The sequence below is a fragment of the Anolis carolinensis genome, chromosome 1 (genome assembly GCF_035594765.1).
Source record: "Anolis carolinensis isolate JA03-04 chromosome 1, rAnoCar3.1.pri, whole genome shotgun sequence".
Taxonomy (NCBI): Eukaryota; Metazoa; Chordata; class Lepidosauria; order Squamata; family Dactyloidae; genus Anolis; species Anolis carolinensis.
In genome coordinates, this window is record NC_085841.1 from 90,699,328 (window position 1) to 90,719,527 (window position 20,200).

Consider the following 20,200-nt stretch of genomic DNA (forward strand, 5'->3'; position numbering starts at 1 on the left):
ATCCATCGCTATGCATTCCCACGGTCTCGTGGGTTCTACTACAGTTTGTAACAGCCCTTGTGGTTTCCCTGGGGTTGTTTTGTTTTCTGCACACAGGTCACATTTGGCGATGTGTGACTTCACATCCCCCCTCATCCCTGGCCACCAACATTGCCTTGCTAATAGCTTTATGGTTTTTGTAAGCCCCAGATGGCCCGCCCCTTTGCTGTCATGATACCGTTTCAACATTTCTGGCCGCAACTTTTCAAACATCAAACCTCCATGCAGTTCCCCCTTCCCCTCATTGGAAATCAACCAGGCATCCCCCTGATACGCTTGCTTTAATTCCTTCTCCCATGTTTCCCCCTCCGCCTTGACGGCCGTGAGTTTATTTTCTCTTTCAGCTTGTGCTCTGGTTGTGACCGCTAGGCTCCACTGTTTGTCTGAAAATATCCCTCCCTCGGAGTCTCATGCTGAGGCATGCATGAGAGCGCGTCAGCCAGTACATTATGTTTCCCCTGGAAAAATTTCAATTGGAAGTCGAATCTACTGAAATATTGGGCCCATCTCATTTGTTTGGGGGACAGTTTGCGAGGGGACCTCAGGTATTGTAAGTTTTTATGGTCAGACCACACCTCAAAAGGAGTCCCGCTTCCTTCCAAAAGGTGCCTCCAGCATTCCAGTGCTCTCAAGATGGCTAGTGCTTCCCTTTCCCAAATCGGCCAGCGCTTCTCTACATCATTGAATTTTCGCGACAGGTACCCGCATGGTTTTAGGTTACCCTCCCAGTCCTTTTGCAACAGGACCGCCCCATACGCACAATCGGAGGCGTCGCAATGTACAACAAATTGCTTGGACATATCAGGGTGTTGCAACACCGGTTCCTCTGTAAATTTTTCCTTTAGGGCTTCAAAGGCCTCTTGGCATTCCCTCGTCCATGCCAGCTTGGCCCCCGGGGCCTTTAATCTGGTCGTTTCCCCCCTCCCTTTTGTCTTTAGCAGATCTGTCAGTGGTAGTGTCAGTTGTGCAAAGTCTTTCACAAACGTCCGGTAGAAATTCGCAAACCCAAGGAAGGACTGCAGTTGTTTACGGGTTTTAGGGGCCTCCCACCCTTTTACATCCTCCACCTTTGCGAGATCCATGGCTATCCCTTGGGATGAAATTCTGTACCCCAGGAAGTCTATTTGGTCTTTGTTGAATTCGCATTTAGCTATCTTGGCATAGAGTTTTGCTTCTCTTAGCTTTTGGAGTACTTCCCTCACCAATTGAACATGCTGCTGTTTGTTTTCCCCTCTTATTAATATGTCATCTAGGAAGACATAGACTCCCCTGTGTAACAACGGGTGGAGTACTTCGTTAATTAGCTGCATAAATATGCTTCCTGCATTTTTTAAACCAAAAGGACACACTCGGTAGTTGAATAATCCATAGGTACAGGAGAAAGCAGTCTCCCACCTGTCTTCTGGCTTGATCCTTAATTTGTGGTAAGCCTCAATTAAGTCCAATTTCGTGAATATTTTCCCCTCTGACAGTTGGGACAATAAATCCTTCATTAGGGGTAATGGGTATTTGTTATCTGTGCTGATTGTGTTAAGATTTCTATAATCAATACATAGCCTAAGTGAATTGTCCTTTTTACGCCTGAACAACACTGGGGCCCCCAGGGGGGAATTCGATGGTTCTATGAAACCCCGCGCCAAGTTTTTGTCAATATACTTCCTCAGTTCTTCCTTTTCCTGTGCAGACATCGGGTAGATTTTGGCTTTGGGGAGTTCTGCCCCTGGCACTAGTTCGATCCCTACTTCTACTCTCCTTTTGGGCGGGAATTTATCGGCTCCCTTTTCGTCAAAAACATCAACAAAGTCACGATATTCCTCGGGTAATTGCCTAGCCAGTTCTTCCAACCTGCCAAGTTCTTCCTCCCCCTTGTTGTCTATCTCCTTCTCTATCTTTTTGAAGAGTAGGCTCCTAGCCTCCCAATCAATAAGTGGATTGGCCTGTTCCAACCATGGCATGCCCAATATTACGTTATAGGTCGCCATTGGAGATATGACAAACGACACCTCTCCTCCCCAGGTTCCTATCTGGCATTTGACCTTCTCTATGGAGTGTTTTGCCACCCCTCCTGAGGCCAGGGATCCATCGAGCTGCGAGAACGCAAGCGGTGTCTCAAGTGCCACTGTCTCGCATCCCAATTCCCCTGCTAGTTCGGGTGTAACGATGTTCCTTGAGCACCCGCAGTCGATAAAGGCTTTACATGTGGCGCGTTTGTCCTTCCCCTCTATTCTAATTGGCATAACTAGCATTCTTTTGTCATGACTTACTAGCTCATCAGGTCGGCTTCCTCCCGGAGTTTCCTCCTCTGCCCGCTTTCCGGCCGCAGTCTTGGGTTTGGGCTGGTTGCCCCCTTCCCCTTTTCGCTGCCAACATTCGGCAGCCCGGTGCCCTACATGCCCGCACACGAAACATCCGCTCCGTGCCTTGTTGTTATTTCCTCTTCCCTCGGTTTGTTTCCCGGAGGGGGGTCTCTCCGGCCTCCTGGTCCCTCCGCTCGGCTGGGATTGCTGTCGTTGTGGTCTTCCGCCTCCTCGTTGTCTTCTCACTTGAGCTAGCGTTGTCTCGACGCGCCCTGCCAGCTGAATCCAGCCTTGTAGCGTCCCTGGGTCATCTCTGTGTGCCGCCCAGGAGAGGAGCTCAGGTCTCAGACCCTCCTTAAAGCACTCCGGTTTCGTCACGTTGCTCCAGTCTCTAACCTTTTCTGCTAGGCTCTGGAATTCTTCCGCGTACTGGGAGACTGACCTCTGCCCCTGGAGGATGGTTCTCAGCCCCTCCTTCGCCCGGAGTTGCTCCAGCGGATCGCAGAAACGGCCTTCCAGCGCTGCCAGGAACTGCCGTACAGAGTTCAGGCAGGGGTCGCGCCTGGCATGTAGTTGCACATACCAACCCGCAGCTGCTTTCCTCAAGGCGGCTCCTATGGCCCTGACCCGACTGGCTTCAGATGTAAAAGTCTGTCCGTTGTCCTCCATGAAGCCTCTGACCCCGTTAGGGTGCGCATATGCGGTAGAGGCCGCCACGGCGGCAAACCCCTCGAACTGTTCGGAGAGGGACATGCCCCCCTCTGCTCTGATCAAAGTTTCTTCCTCTTCGTCCATTTCCATGCCTCACTGTAACACAGGATGGCGCCAGTACTCTTGGCTTGCCTGTCAGCTCACTCCAGCCGCTCGAGAATGAAGACGCGAGACCGGTGCGTAAACAAGGTGAACGTTTACTGAAGGATAACTGACGCATAAGAAGCCAAGAGTGCTGGGTGATGCCCTCGGGTCCCTTTATATACCCTCCTCCCACATTCAAACATGCAATTCCCGCTCGGTGAAAAACCCGCGCATAGTGCCCGCCAAAAACCCCCTTTGTCCGTTGGTGTCTCAAGGCCGGCCCCGGCCTGCTTATCAGTCCAGGAATGTGCGGGAATGTCAGGGGCCTGATTCCCGGCGCCAATGTGAAGGCCCGGGAAACATGGGTCCTGACACACTTGTCCATTTCTACCTGCTGGATCAAATAACTAGTCTACATTTAAATTTCGCCATGTGTATTCTGTTTCTCTCTTTTCTAGAGTTGGCCTCGTATACTTTACTGTCAAAGACAAAGTACAAGATGGGCTTTTCTCTCCCAGGTTTAACCCTTGGCAACACCAGGCATGGCTGGGAAGATTCCTGCCTAAAACCCACAAGAGAAGATGGGCTGAAATGGACCAATTGTCTGGCTTTTTCTATGTTCTTTGTTTTTTTTATGTTCTTAACAGCTATGTTGCAGCCAGCAGTTCATACTGAACATTCATTCATAATGGCTTTAAAAATCATGAAATCTCATGAAATTGCTCCTTGGGTTTTCTGGGTTTTTCAAATTAATGTTACTTCTCCATCTATTCATTCCATTATTTTGGGAGTGGGGGCTGTTTGTAGCAATTTCTTGTGTCTGCACTAGGACATTTCCAAGGTTGTATGGTTTGGGGAAGTAGTTCTATAGATTGTAGGGCAGCTGTTCTCCTGAATGTTGTTATGGTGTTATTGTACAAAACTGCCATCTGCCAAAACTTTACCATAGCACCATTGCACTTTTGTGCTAAGAACTTCATCAGATGGAGCTGGGGAAAGCGGGAAAATCTTCTTCTTTGTGTGAGATTCCATCTTTAAATAAGACTGAGAATTTACTTACCCAGGATCACTTCCTCCTACCTCTAGTTCAATCATCCATGGAGACACAAGATAACTTCCTTAAGGCAGACACCACATCTATGGATTGCTTTACTTTCCCTCTCAAGCCCCTTACTCTCAAGGAGACATAAAGAATCATTCTTAAAGATCCCAACCCACGTGTTAATCTTGTTTTATCTTGTTTCCATGCGTATTGGGAGCTCAAAAGACAATTTTTCCCCGGCTCAATTTCCCCCGTTTTCCTACACTTCTGAAGCACTTCACAAATGAAGTAGCGTGGACGATAGGTGGAAGTTTGTTGGAGTAATATGAAGGGATCTGTGCTACTTCATCTATAAACTGTTTTAGAAATGGGAGGGACCTTGACTTACGAAATATGTATCAGTGTCAGTTTGAGACTCCTGAAACAGGTATTTGTTTTTTTTCTGACTACATGCAGAAATTACTATGGACTTTTATTTCTTTAAGTTGCACCTAATTAATGAGGATGTTCCAAAGTTCCAAATTCATAGTTTCATTGTTCTTTACCAGAGACCAGCACAGAGAATGTTGCTGTTTATTCGCTCAGTTGCTTCTGACTCTTTGTGACCTCACGGACCAGCCCATGCCAGAGCTTCCTGTCAGCCGTAGCCACCCCAGCTCCTTCAAGGTCAAGCTAGTCACTTCAATGATACCATCCATCCATCTTGCCCTTGGTTGGCCCCTCTTCCTTTTCTTTCCATTTTCCCCAGCATCATTATCTTCTCCAAGCTTCCCTGTCTTCTTATTATGTGGCCAAAGTATCCTTCCATCCAGTGAGCAGTTGGGCATTATTTCCTGGAGTATGGACTGGTTGGATCTTCTTGCGGTCCAAAGCACTCTCAGAATTTTCCTCCAACACCACAGTTCAAAAGAGTCTATCTTCCTTCACTCAGCCTTCCTTATTGTCCAGCACAGAGAATAGAATAAGTTCAACATAATTAAAACAAAATCCCTGTGAATAAAAATATTAATATTTAGAGTAAACAATAAAACTGTAAAAAAAAAAATCAAAATGCACCAGCAGTGCAGTATTAAGCCAAAAATATCAACAAAATATTATAACCAATAGAAAAGATGAACTTTCAACAGATACATGAGAAACATCTTGCCATTTTAAGCAAAGAATGAAAGTTGCTGCAAGGGTCAATGGAAAAGATAAAGCATTCAATCACTACTATTTCTGCTTGAAAGTGCAGAATCTTATAGTTCAGACTGTGATAATAATGTCCTTCCAGAAAATTAGAAAGCATAATTTGGAAATTAAGTGCTGGGTAAGCTTTCCTCAAATTAAATGGGTCAAAAGGGAAAAGAATTTTCCAAATTATAACAAGTCTTAAAATGACAAAGCCACAGGAAAATGACAACTTTTGAATCAGGTCCAGATTAGGCTAGATTTCAATGTGAAGAATTTACTCCGAACAAAGCTTGCCTTTATTCTTGATGTCAAATATAGCCAAAGGATGCTAGAAGGTGCAAAATAAAATCACCAATTATTATAGGCAAATCTGGAATCTTTCACATTACAGAAAGAATTAGGATCTCCATTGTAAGAATGGTGTTCTTAGGAGGTCTATGATCCAACAAAGAATGGAAAGAATATTTGATTATTATTATTAATTTTTTTTTGAAATGTTTAAAAATGTGCTCCTTGATTATCAGGAAGCCGCAGCGGTGACATGAAGGGGGAGGTGATGGTGCAGCAGGGCTGATGCACTCTCAGCTTGGTTGGGTGCCAACACAACACCACAATGGGTTCAGCCCAGATGTGTCTGGCTCCAACAATACATTTTCAAACATACATTTTCTAACTCTCTCCTCTTGTAACAATTTAAACATTTGAAAAACTTGGAGGGGATTTATATAAGGACCCGCGCACTAACATAAATCTTTTTGTCTCCTGAAAGAAACAGGAAACCCACCTTCTCTTTTTAAAGTTTTGGCTTCCCAAAATCAAGCATGTTCACAAAGCAATCCACAGGATTTGTAACTGGGTGTGCCTACATGAAAATAACACTCTGACGGTTAGAGCACTTGATTTATTATGCTCTGTGGGGGGGGGGGGGGAGAGTAATCCTTTTCCACCATGAGAATAAGCTAGCTCAGTAGAAACTGAAAACAAGCACAAATAAAACACCAGCCAGAATTGATTCAAACATGCATACTTTCTAATAAAAAATTGGAAACAGATGTTGCTTAAGATGAGTGATAATTAAAGAAGATAAATTAAAGACATGTTGTTCTGTGAATGGCTCTGTTGCACTCTAATTGCTTTTGCATGAAATAGGAATTGGCAAATTGCTGCTTCTGTCTGCTTTTGAGAGTTTTCCATTAATAAGAAGGTGAAGCAAGTTCCTCTTGAATCTGTATCTACTTTAATCCCAGGGTGGTTCTAGCAAAATGAACAAGGAGCCAGATATCCCTGAGTTCTGATCCTGTCAAATACATTCAAAAGATGCTAGAAGGTGAAAAATCAATCACCCATTGTTTTAAACTAATCTAGAATCCTTCATAGTACAGAAAGGCTCAGAAATTCCACTTATATGCTCTGCAAAATTTAACAGATGCCTACAGGGACATATATAAGTTGACCAACAACAGTGTGTTCAAAGGAATGCGGCCAGACAACATGAGGACAAAGCTTATTAATGAGAAAAACTAGAGAAGGTTACTGTACTTTTATAAGCAGAGAAACCTTAGAATTCATACAGTATGTTTGGGGAAGCTTTGAAAAAGAAAATATTCCAAATAAATAAAATACTTTTTGTCCGTACGTACACACACATGCAGAATAACTAACAATATATAAAATATACAACACATTATTGGAATCAGAATGCCAGAATGCCCCACTCAACATTAGATTATTCTCACGTCTGTGGTCACAACAGCTCTGGATTCACACCTAACTGTTCAGTACAATACATATCATAAACCAGATTAAATCCCAACTTTCTCAGAATACTCATCTGGACTCTTTGCCAACTTAGTCTGCTTCTCAGAGTTTTTGTTAGGATGACAACCATGTGGATAGGCGAGTGTGGAAGAATAAAGTATAATACCTTCACCTTCCAAAAATAAATAAAATCAAATTATTCTTTTAAGATGGAAAAAGCAAGATTTTCATACAGAAACTGATGCACTCCTATGGGGTTGTAAAATGTCTCAAGATGTAATCCTGTAGACATTTATCCAACAGTACATTCTACATACTGAAGCTTTCTCCTGAGTACATATGTGTCTGATTGCATTGTTAATGTATTGCATTGTGAATGTATTGCATTGTTAATATTGTCTTGCAGAAAAAGGTCAGTAGACAGTAATCTCTCCCAGTATATTCATTCTCTCTCTCTCTCCCTCTCTCTCTCTCCTCCCCCCCCCCCCCCCCCAAATTAATTTCTTCCTATGGCACCATGCAGCCCCGGCATGTAGATTGATGCAAGGAGAGAAAGGAATCAAAAGAAAATGGGATGGAGAAGAGAAAACATTTCTTCACATCCCATGCCCCTTGTCCTGTGAAACTAGGCCTTAAAATGCCCAGTGACCGCTCATAAAAACCCTACAGAGAAATTTATTCAAGCAATATAATCAAGATGTAGATGTGAGGGAGAAGATTTGGTACAAAGCAAAGTTACAATGCAGTAGTGGCTTCAATGCTGTGGTTCTCAAAACCACAGACATTCTCATTGCTGAGTTATTCAAGTAAAAACTCAATTTCTTAGGATTTTGCCAGCTTGCAGCTTTCACTTTTTTCTGAAAACAACTCAGAAAATGAAATATAGCTAGCAACCTTAATTTTTTTAATATAAATCATTAGGATACCCATGAAAAATGCAAGTATGGCATGAAATTAAAATGAAGGTTTTTCTGTTATAGATAAGTATAATTTCCTTACATTACTGAGTGACTATTCCGTTGTAAGGTCTGACAGATTACTCTTGAGAGTAGGTCACAGACCATTAACTAGTTCATAAATCATGTCATTAAAGTTATGAGGTTTAGTTTACGCTAGGCCTATTCAGTGCTTGCCAGTACCATGCAGCAATCATGATGGCAATATCTGTCTATTCCTCTGATAAAGTCTATGCCTATAGTCAGGTCCAGGTTGCATTACAGCTCAGAAGGAGTGCAAAAATTCAAGAAATTATGAAAAGGGGTGTCGAATTCATCTGCCTGGTAATATCAAGGCTGGCTCTTTGGACTTTCTCGCACCAACCCACTATGCCACAACAGTTGTGTTACTGTAAATAGTGGATAGATCCTGAGTTGAGCACCTTCGATAGCACACCTCTTTTCAATAGTGGAGCTGTGTTGGTTTAACAATTCACGGTCATAAGCCTTCCTGTACTATTGTCTATCCAACATGCCTTGTGACACATTCATTTTTGTATTAGTTTTATTTTAGTGCAAATTTTGCAACTCTAGCATTATTAAAAATGATCAAAGATATAATAAAGGTAAAGGTTTTCCCCTGACATTAAGTCTAGTTGTGTCCAACTATGGGGGGTTGATGCTCATCTCCATTTCGAAGCCGAAGAACCCGCATTGTCCATAGACACCTCCAAGGTCATGTTGCCAGCATTACTGCATGGAGCGCTATTATCTTCCCGCTGGAGTGGTACCTATTAATCTACTCACATTTGCATGTTTTCGAACAGCTAGGTTGGCAGAAGCTGGGGCTAACAGCAAGAGCTCACCCCACTCCCTGGATTTGAACCTGCAACCTTTTGGTCCGCAAGTTCAGCAGCTCAGTGGTTTAATCTGCTGTGCCACTGGGGACTTCAGCAAATATATATATATATATATATATATACACACACACACACACACACACACACACACACACACACATATATATATATATATATATATACACACACACACACACACACACACACACACATACACATATACACACACACACACACACACACACACACACAATTCAAGCAAAGCAACCACCTCAGGAAGAAAGGTGGGTGGAAGCATGGAGAGGTTCAGAATTTCACCCACTGACATCACATGATGGCCAAGATGCCAGCATAGAAACAGAAAGGACACATCACAGCAAGGTAGGTAATGGTAATGTAATAGGATGTGTAGCTATTGATGAGCTTTACCCATTAATGACTAAGGTATGGGAAAATCACAGGGAAGGGAGGCCAATTGGTAGTGGAATGCACACAGCATCATGTGATAGTGACCGTCACCAAAGGCATTGCAGTCCAGTTGCAATGCCAGTTTGCTTGCTTTGTATGATAAAGCCCATAGAACAGCAATAATACTCACAAGAATGTGTGCTAAAACCTTAGGAACCAGATAGTCTGATGAATGCATTCCTAGTATTTAAAAGTGAAAATTCATTGCCATATTGCCTTCAAACTTCTTCAATGGCTACTTAATTTTGTATCACTAACTAAATAACCTCTCTTGGTCTGACCCTTTAGCCCAACACCAGCAAAGGAGGTGTATGTAAGGCTACAATGAGGACTTCCAATGGAGTCACGCTGTTCTATATTGAGGGGTGGGAGCAGGCTGGAAATGACATCCTCCTTGCACCCAGATTGGCAAATGATCAGATCACCTTTGCCAGTTGCTATTGGCTACAAAGGGTCTTTCTACATTGTCAGTATAATGCAGCTTGGAACTCGTTTGAGAGGAACTGGTTCCACTGCAGGAGTGATTGCATTGATAGGTTTGGTCTGAGGCCAGGAAGGTAATTACATTCACCATGGAAACTGACATCAAACCATTATGAGGATTCTTTTTCTTCCCTTTCCAGGAGAGGTGCACACCAGTGCTCCATCTTATAGAGCCAAGTTCACCTGGATCTGGGATACACTGGTATCTGTTTTGGTGCATTAATTGACTGAACTGAGAATCTTCTCTGATTTTTTAATGTATTGCATTGGCAGTGTGTGTGTCAATGTAGTGTCAGTGTCGATGGGGTCAAAGGTGTGCTAGGGGACATACATATTGTAAGATAATTTATCTTGCTGAGTATGGAGTAATTACAGATTTAACACCCACTGAGGAGCCCTTGGTAGCACAGTGGGCTAAACCACTGAGCTGCTGAACTTGCTGACCGAAAGGTCGGTGGTTTGAATCCAGGGAGCAGAGTAAGCTCCTGCTATCAGCTCCAGCTTCTGCCAACCTAGCAGTTTGAAAACATGCAAGTAGATCAATAGGTACCGCTCCCTTCTGCCAACCTAGCAGTTCGAAAATATGCAAATGTGAGTAGATCAATAGGTATTGCTCTGGCTGGAAGGTAATGGTGCTCCATGCAGTCATGTCGGCCACATGACCTTGGAGGTGTCTATGAACAATGCTGGCTCTTTGGCTTAGAAATGGAGATGAGCACCAACCCCCAGAGTCGGACGCAACTAGACTTAATGTCAGGGGGAAACCTTTACCTTTATCTTACAGATTTGTAACTCTATGTTATGAATGTGTAACTATAATATAGAATGCCAGCCACTGGTTTTTGGATTGGCCATGCTGGTTTAGAAATGGGGGGGGGGGGGGGGGTGTCATAATTTAAAGACTTAACCATTCTCAACCTTGCACAATAATCTCAAAACAACACAACAGAACCAATTTTTTAAAAATGAAAGTAAGAACACAGATATGCTCACATTACTGTTACTATAATTGATAAAGTGCCTGAGGTTTAAATTGACTTTCAAATATACACCTAACTCTGTGAAGTGCTCAGCTATTTCATCTTAGCATGAACTGACAAGAGCAGAATGTTTTTTGAGATATTGGAACAATTGTTTCTGTAGCACACAGTTACTTTGTGAACCAGTCAAGCAATATGTGGTGTGTGGTGTGTGCAAAATCCCACAAGTCTTTGGCAAGTTAATAATGTTTTACCCACAATGGAGCTGGTTGGTTTTATTTTTCCTCATTTTCACCTGAAAAAATACTCACTCATTTTCAGGAAACTCTTTTCAAAAGCCCTCAAAATGAAACCACATAGTATTTTGTTTTTTCCACGACTCAGGAATGCTTTAAAAACGTGGGCTTCATCTAATTGTGGGCAAATGACTAATTTTCATGAGCTTGATTTGTTAAAAACATCTAGTTCTGGCACAGGCATTGTTTTTTCTGTAGATTGCCTGTACAGTCCAACTGTCAAACTAATGAAACCAAAGCAGTTCTTTCATAGAGAAATGGGAGGACTGAAGTGCCTAGCTGATCAATTGTGATGATTATCTCAGGGTGGCTAATTTTTGTGGCATCTCATGCTTCCAACATTCATTTAAATGTGCATTTTGGTGCTTTTTTTTTTTACATTGTGCCATTATCTCTGAACCAGACTCTGTCTGTCTGTCTGTCTGTCTGTCTGTCTGTCTATGGAGTAGAGAAGTGTCCTTGCTTAAGCCAATGTCACATGATATCTTGACACCAATTTGGGTATCATTCACACTCTAACAGGTTATGATTTAAATATAATTGCCATGGTAAATGCTAGGGTTTGTAGTTTGCTGAGGTACGAGAGGAGCTCTCAGGCTAAGAATTCAAAATGCCCTTCCATAAACTGAAAATCCCAGGATTACACTGGATGTTGCCATGATAGTTAAAATGGAATATTTCCCAATTCACAACACTGGAAAAAAGATTCCCTTATCAGCATGACAGCAAGGCAATTGAGTCACCAATTTCTCTATCTTTTCACTAGTTAAAAACATACCAGTAATAAAGATAAGACAAAGCATTTAATATTCAAATCTAGATTCATGAAAAAAAAACAAGAAAAAATTGGTGAAATTACAAAATTACATAAACTGCAAATAAGTTTAAAAGATGGCAAATGCCTTTGAGCACACACGCCATTTTCAGTGAACCTGGTCTTAACTGTAACTGACCAGTTTTAACCAGGATTCCTACTCAGCATGATGTGTAAGGACTTCTGCCTCACAATATTAGCAGGAAAATGATGGCGGAAAACAACAATGCACCTACATGGTGTACCAAAGCCTCCTGAGTATTATTGATTCTGCTAATATAATAAAAGGGCTTTATTTAAAAATACAGTTAATATTAATATCATTGTTAAGTGCATTGAACATGAAAATGCCTACTGTTTTGTCTTTTTAAATTCTACCCTGATGCTGAGTGACATAAAACTCACAAATACACCCTAATGAGTTATTTAGGATTATTGACTGTAACTTGGGCTGGGGCTGGATGACAAAAGAATAGCCTAATGCTGAAAAGAAAGGAGATAATAAAGAATTGCAGTTTTTCACTGAGAAGAGCAGCATGACTGATTCATGTCACCACCAAATTCAATTCCCAAGTTTGGAATTTCAGTCAAAAACCCATTTCATGACAAATTACCTGCCAAATCCCAAAATGTGGGATTAAAAAATACTGCTGTCTTAGCACAGCCAGATTTATAGTGAAAAATTCTGGACACATTCCAGCTTGCCAACATCTCCCTTCAATTGTGGTGCCCTGAATTGGACAGTGTGATTCCAGGTGTGGTCTGGCCAAGGCAGAATAGAGGGGTAGCATGACTTCCCTGGATCTAGACACTATACTCCTATTTATGCAGGCCCTGAACGTCCCCTATCATCTTACAGAGTCAGATCAACTCCTTGGTTTTCTGAGGAGCTGGCTGTGATAAAGCAGACGAAACTGAGACTAGAGTCATCTGGTGCAGATTTCAGGACGTATCCAACCGAGCACAGGCTAAAGCCTCTCTTAGGGCCTACTCCGCGGCATTGCGGGCAGCCAGGAAAGTTTTCTCGACTGCCCGCATTGCATATGCAACAAACAGACCATCTGAGTTGTTTCAGGTGGTGGGAGAGCTCCTCCACCCTTGTGAAGGGGGGGGGGCTGCCCCTTGCCACCTGACAACTCGATGTGGCAAGTTCGCCCATCACTTTGCAGACAAAGTCGCTCAGATACGCTCTGACTTAGACACCAGCCTTAACGCAGTATCTATGGAGGTGACCGAGGCACCTGTTTGTCCAGTGTTAATGGATTTGTTTCAGATTGTTCACCCTGATGACATTGAGGGGATCCTTGGAGCTGTGAGAGCGACCACATGCGCTTCAGACCCTTGCCCATCTTGGCTAATAAAACTTGCCAGTGGGGGATTGGCAAATTGGTTTGTGGGGATAATAAACGCCTCACTGGATCAGGGACTTTTTCCATCTACCTTAAAGCAGGCATTGGTTAAACCGATCCTGAAAAAGGTGTCCCTTGACCCGTCGGTTCTTAACAACTACCGGCCAATTTCAAACCTTCCCTTTTTGGGCAAGGTTCTGGAGTGGGTGGTCGCCTCGCAGCTCCAGGGGTTCCTGATAGAGACCGATTATCTGGATCCATCACAGTCTGGGTTCAGACCCGGTCATGGTACAGAGACGGCTTTGGTCGCCTTGGTGGATGACCTCCGCAGAGAACTTAACAGGGGGAGTGTGACCCTGTTGATTCTCTTGGATAATAATTTATTATTATTATTAAAATCCCATTGGCTTTTTTTGCTGCCATGTTGCATTGTTGGGTCATGTTTAACTTGTTGTCCACAAGGACTCCAAGATCTTTTTCACACGTACTGTTGTTGAGCCAGGCATCCCCCATTCTGTATCTTTGCATTTTATTTTTTTTCTGCCTAAGTGCTAATAACGAGCATCAGCACTTCATAATTTACACTACCAGAAAAAATCCACTATTTTATTTTTGTCAAAATAAAGGGGGGGAAAAGGAAAGATTATTGCACCTTACAAAATTTTAAGCCAGACATGACATTCACAGCACTGGTTAGACCACAGCAATAGGTAAACATGTTGCTTTTGGCATACAATTCTAATAGCTTTGATTTTCTGGCCATTTCTTTTCTTGATTTTTTGTTTCCTCTGTTAAATGTGTCTCTAAATTGATGCATCTTTCTTAGCCAAGAGAAAGATGGATTTCTTACTCATTTCTTAGCAGGTGCCATTGATGTCAGTGGCACCATATATATTATTTCAGCCATTTATTTTGTTGTCCAGCTTGGACATGAGAAACATGAGTTTAAAGCTAATTCTTTTTTCAAAGGCTTACATAAAAAGAGTTTGAAAATATGGTCTGAATTGAGAAGGGCAGAATCAATCAGAGTTGGAAAATTACTTTTTTGACCACAACTCCCAGAATAGTTAATCTTAGTTGGGAGGTTCTTGGAGTTTTATTTGAAAAAGTAACATTTGTAAGTTCTGGAATAATTACAGCAGGGGAAGAAGGGAGATGGAGAAAGAGAGATGTTAACAAAAGATGGAAATGGGTAAGGGTTGAAAATAACAAAATAGAACATGCAGTATATGATGTCCTTGAAAAAGGTCCAGGAACTTCAGCGTATGCCAGTAACTATTAACTACACAAAACTAAGTTGTTGCAAAAGTTTATTTTACTACTTTTGTCAGCATTCAACATTAACCTTGTGTGTCATAAACAGCTTAATCTAAAGAAACATTTCATGGGATTCATCACAATCTGTTCCAAGTCACATACATTGCAAGAACAGGAATGGCTTTCTTTTTTCAGGTCATGGATTAATATGGATTTTCTTTTAATGAAAAAACTTAATTACCACGCTGGACTAGCACAGAACTGAGAACCTGTGGCTTTCCAGATGTTCTTGAACTACAGTTTCCATCATCCATCAACCCTCACCATTAACTAATCCTACTGCAGTCATGGGTGACCGCAACACACAAGGTGAACAGTGGTTACTTCTAAAATCCCTTAATAAATATGTACAGAGAGCAAAACATAAAAAGGGAAAACATGTTGCCCTATTAGAAATGCATTGTTCTATAATTTTGGCCACCAAAATGGAAATCATAAGAAAAATGAAAGCTGGTGAAAGAGGGGGGGGGGGGGGAACTTTCCAGAATACATTTTAGAAGTTCCTTTTAAGTGGTCCATAGAAAGTTGGAAAATACAAGGCTTACCTGCCTTGGGACTTCATTCCACTCAGTCTTTGCTCCATTTCTCTGTGCTGCCAAAATGGAATCACATGGAGGCCATCACATGATGTAAGGACACTTCTGGTGGTTGCTCGTGGTACTTCATTGCAGCAGTGCAGGGAAACAGAAAGCAGACTGAGAGTTCTGGAATCAGGTGCCATCCAACTCCCAATGCCAGAAGACACTAGAAGCCGAAGAGAAGCCAGGGAAAGGATGTGGGATGGCTTTTATCACTGAATACGGAAAGGCATGGAACCTCCACAGTAGGGAAACAAGATGCTCAAGAATGTAATGCCTGTACACTCATATCTTCCATGTCCTGCTAAACTGGGCTTATGCAATCCTGGACTTGTTACTCTCTTGGGACTTCATCCCACAAAGGAGGAAAGCGGGGGTTGCTGTTTTTGTGTTACGTTTTGTGGCACTTCTTCTTAAAATGAAAAAAATAATGTGTTTACCTCCATCACACGTTTTGTATTTATATTAATCATTGGTTTGCTTTGCCATCACATAGTAGAGTATTGTCTTCTCCCACATCCCCCCTTATTATTTTTCATAGGAATGCATTAATAGAATATAAATTTAACCAAACCACACCCCAAATATATCCTGGCACAAATTTCATTTCATTAATTAGTAAAATGAAACCTTTCCTGGGGTACAAACATTTCAATATGGCAAATTAGTATAACTTCGACATTGCTCAGTTTCAGACATTAAAATTATTATTTTTTAATTACCAATCTTTCACTGTTGTGTCCAAAGAGTAATGGCTACTATAAGGAGCATAAAGACTGCCTACACAAAAACATCACAAAAGTAATTAAAGACAAAAAATAGAACTATTGCTGTCCCACTTCAAATTTGCCGCTTTAACCAGTTTCTGTTCACAGGGGGACCACTGGAGTCGTTTACTGCCCAGCTTTAAAATTCTTAAGAAATGGGGACAAATTACAAACCCAAAGAACGATCTTGCATTGTCTGAAGTCCTTAACCTCAGATTTTAAAACTGGAGGTTGAAAACTGCCCTCTTGCTTTCATATTACCAAACTTGGATAATCTAAAATTTGTCCAAATGTCTTCGGTACATAAGAATTACATGTACTTTGAAACAAGTTTTTTTTATGTTGTTCTGGGGCTAAATTGATCAACTTGGAGAGTTTCAAGATAAGAATCCAAGAGGAAAAAAAACAGAAAAAGAAATTATTTTTAAAAACTCGCTTTGAAACTTAATCTCATTATTGATTAAGTGTAAATGTACGTAGTGTTGTTTTTAGCACCTCCCACCAAGATTATCTGGGCGATCTGTTTAACATGCTGTTTAAATTCTTTTATTATCTTAATCAGAATTTCTTTAAAGTATAAGTTAAGTTTTAATTGTATGCTGCACTGAGATCACATGATAAAGGGCAAAATAGAAATACTTTTAGAAACATAGAGCTTGAGATAGAAATATTTTAATTAATTAATAAAAAGCTGATTTTTAAGAATATGAATAACAGCAAAAAAAGAAAGTTAAGATGTTTACTCTTACTTTACTCTCATATTTGAATGTTTTATTAGAATGAGGCATATACTTTCTAATAAATATTTATTACCACTGTTAACAACTTGATGATTTTTTTAAAAATAGGTTCAGGACTTTTCTTTTAAACGTTCACAGGTTGCCCACTTCAGTCCTGCTTTCCAGAGCAGTAGCAGCTGGCAGCAAGGAGAGCCATATACTTCTGTGATTAATATTGGCCATTAGAGACACACAGACATCAACTGGATATTCATAGTAGCGCAAGGGCTTCAATTTCCTTTTACCTAAAGTCCCCATAGTGTTTTCTCTTTTAAACAAAAGAACTAGAGCAGTGAGGAGCATGCTGCATTGGAAGAGAAGAGGAACATGTTAAATATAACTACTTAATTCTCTCCAATTCTTCTAACCTCTGGCCAGTTTTAGTTCCTTTACCTATCATGTTGCTTTCTCTTTTTTTGGAGGGGGTGGGGGAATGACAAACACTTACCGCCTATTGCTGCTTATCTATTAGTATTTCTAAATAGTATTCCCCAGGCTGTTTCAGAATGCTAGTCTCCTGGTAAATATTGGGATATTTTGTTTCAGAATGTCACACCTTATAACACCTTGTAACTAGTCCCCGGTGATGCAGTGGGTTAAACTGCTGAGCTGCTGAACTTTCTGACCAAAAGGTTGGCGGTTCAAATCTGAAGAGCACGATGAGCTTCCACTGTTAGCCCCAGCTTCTGCCAATCTTGCAGTCCAAAAACATTCAAATGTGACTAAATCAACAGGTACCGCTCCAGCAAGAAGATAATGGCACTCCACGCAGTTATGCCAGCCACATGACTTTGGAAGTGTCTATGGACAAGGCTGGCTCTTTGGCTTAGAAATGGAGATGAGCATCAACCCCCGGAGTCGGACACAACTAGACTTAATGTCAGGGGAAAACTTTTACCTTAAGCTAACACTTTATCACAGTTATTTCTGCTTCACATTCGTCGTGCCCTAAATATACTGGTTACCTGGAATTCTGAAATCTAAAATACTCAAAAATCTAAACCTTGGGTGGCTGAAATAGTGACACCTTTGCTTTCTAATAGTTCAATGAACACAAAATCTGTTTCATGCAAAATTACTAATAATATAGTTACAAATAAACCCTTATACCTATATTATAATATGTATATGAAATATAAATTAATTTCATATTTAAACTTAAATCTCCAAGATATTTCATTGTGTTTGTATATACAAATAAAAAGATATTCAACCTGTAGCCCAATATTCTGATCATTCTAAATCAAAATATGAAATCAAGGCAAATTGGTTAATCAAATTATTATCATTTCAGGAAATCCCAAACCATTCAGTTGATAGGCTGCAAACCCATTAATCATGAAAAATAAAAGTAGTAGAACCTAAAGTTTGTTTTGTTGTTGCTTTATTGATCAGTGCTGCCGTTATTCCAAATATTTCTTCCACATACATTTATCTGTGTGATAGCAGTGAAAAAGCAGGTGTTTCCCAATCATTTTCTACCCTACCCTCTTGAGATCTGACTTATAAGATTAGAATCAGGACAAAATGTTTAAAAAATATATCTAAAAGCTTTTAATTCTATTTCAGAACATTAAGATGGAACCACAAGAGCTCAACCAAAATCAGAAATTGGCATTTCTAACTCTCTTCCTATTTCTATAAACTGGAGCAACGCAAGATATTTCCCCAAGTGCCTCTTTCAGCAGTTGTTTAAATATGTTATGAATAGAATTGATTATATTTTTCTTATTGAAGCAGTACTTGCATTCCTGGAAGGGGAAATGGAATCATGATGGAAAATAAAATTCCTGGATCTGAAAGCGACGTAGCTTACCTAGCTGAGCAGCTGGCTGTACTCACAGTCTCTGCTATAAGAGGCCCACCACTGTGAAAATAGCTTCAGCAAAGGATTGAATCAGACAGACTTTTCCCCCTCCCATTTCCTCCTGCAGTCTTCACATTGTTATGCCTAGGAGGATACTATTATGACTGGAGCCCTGTTAGTGCACCCTGCAATGGGGACTACTTTTGCCAGATGCGTACAGCAGAGGCAAGGTAAAGCAAATCAGCCTGTTTCTCTAGTCCCTGTCTTCCGGCAGGGCTACAATGCCTATGGCCTCTTGCTGATACCTCCTAAGCTGGTACAGTAATGACAGTGCAGTACACCAACGGGATTTCAGACTGTCTCCTGAAACAGACAAACGCACATCCATGCAGATATGGGTTACTAAATTGGCTGGTATTCTGCTCTTAGAATCACAGAATTATAAAATTGGAAGTGACCAAAAGGGCCATTTATGCCAACGCCATTCTGCCATGTGGAATACACAATCGACACACTCCCAAGTGAGGGCCATTCAGCTTCTGTTTATAAACCTTCAAAGAAGGAGACTTCACTTCATTCTGAGGCCCTTTTGGTCTACACTGTCATATAGATTGAAACTGTGTTATTTGGCAGTGTAGATGGGGCCTGAGGTAATCCAAGTATTGGGTTGCTGTGAGTTTTCCAGGCTGTATGGCCATATTCCAGAAGCATTCTCTCCTGATGTTTCGCCGACATCTATAGGAGGCATCCTCAGAGGTTGTGAGATCTGTTGGAAACTAGGCATGTGGGGTTTATATCTGTGGGAGAAAGAACTATTGTCTGCTTGAGGCACGTGTGAATGTTGCATATGGCCACCTTGATTAGCATTTAATGACCTTGCAGATTCAATGCCTGACTGGTTGCTGCCTGGGGGAATTCTTTGTTGGGAGGTGTTAGCTGGCCCTGATTGTGTCATGCCTGGAATTCCCATTTTCTGAATATTTTTCTTTATTTACTGTCCTGATTTCAGAGTTTTTTAAATACTGGTAGCCAGATTTTGTTCATTTACATGGTTTCCTCCTTTTTATTGACAATGCCCACATGCTTGTGGATTTCAATGGCTTCTCTGTGTGGTCTGACCTGGTGGTTGTCAGAGTGGTCCAGCATTTCTGTGTTCTCAAATAATATGCTGTGTCCAGGTTGGTTCATCAAGTGCTCTGCTCTGGCTGACTTCTTTGGTTGAATTAGTCTGCAGTGTCTTTCATGTTCCTTGAATCGTGTTTGGGCAAGGTTGCATTTGGTGGTCCCTATGTAGCCAGATAGTATACGGTAGACTCCTGCAGAGGTGAGAGGATCCTTCTTATCCTTTGCTGAACTTAACATTTGTTGGATTTTCTTAGTGGGCCTGTAGATAGTTTGCACATTGTATTTCTTCATCAGTTACCCTGTGTGGTCAGTGGTTCCCTTGTGGTATGGTAAGAACCTTTTTGCTCTGGGTGGATCTTTGTCTTTCCTCTCGTGGCTTGTTCTTGGCCTTGCAGCTCTTCTGATGTCTGTGGCGGAGTCTCCATTGGCTTGTAGAGCCCAGTTTAGGTGGTTCAGCTCACCTTGGAGGAGGTGGGGTTCACAGATTCTTTTTGCATAGTCTGCCAGGGCTTTAATCTAAATATTATCAAGTTATATG

At 41.4% G+C, this 20,200-nt stretch overlaps 1 protein-coding gene across 4 annotated transcripts in view; it reads right to left on the reverse strand.

Moving 5' to 3' along the window:
* Positions 1-3,228: 3,228 nt before the first annotated feature.
* Positions 3,229-20,200, reverse strand: part of trmt11 (tRNA methyltransferase 11 homolog) — a 61,584-nt gene continuing 44,612 nt past the window's right edge. Inside the window, exons 13-14 of one of the 4 annotated variants that reach the window (XR_010005646.1) lie at positions 15,152-15,266; positions 3,229-5,163 (exon numbers count right to left, since the gene is read on the reverse strand). Coding sequence is in view for 2 of the 4 variants with exons in the window: in XM_062979015.1 (XP_062835085.1) it covers positions 19,957-20,178 (222 nt within the window). In the remaining 2 variants the exon portion in view is untranslated. Of the gene's footprint in view, positions 5,164-15,151; positions 15,351-18,097; positions 20,179-20,200 lie in introns of those variants that run through there. The other 3 variants (XR_010005642.1, XM_062979020.1, XM_062979015.1) reach the window with 3 other exon arrangements.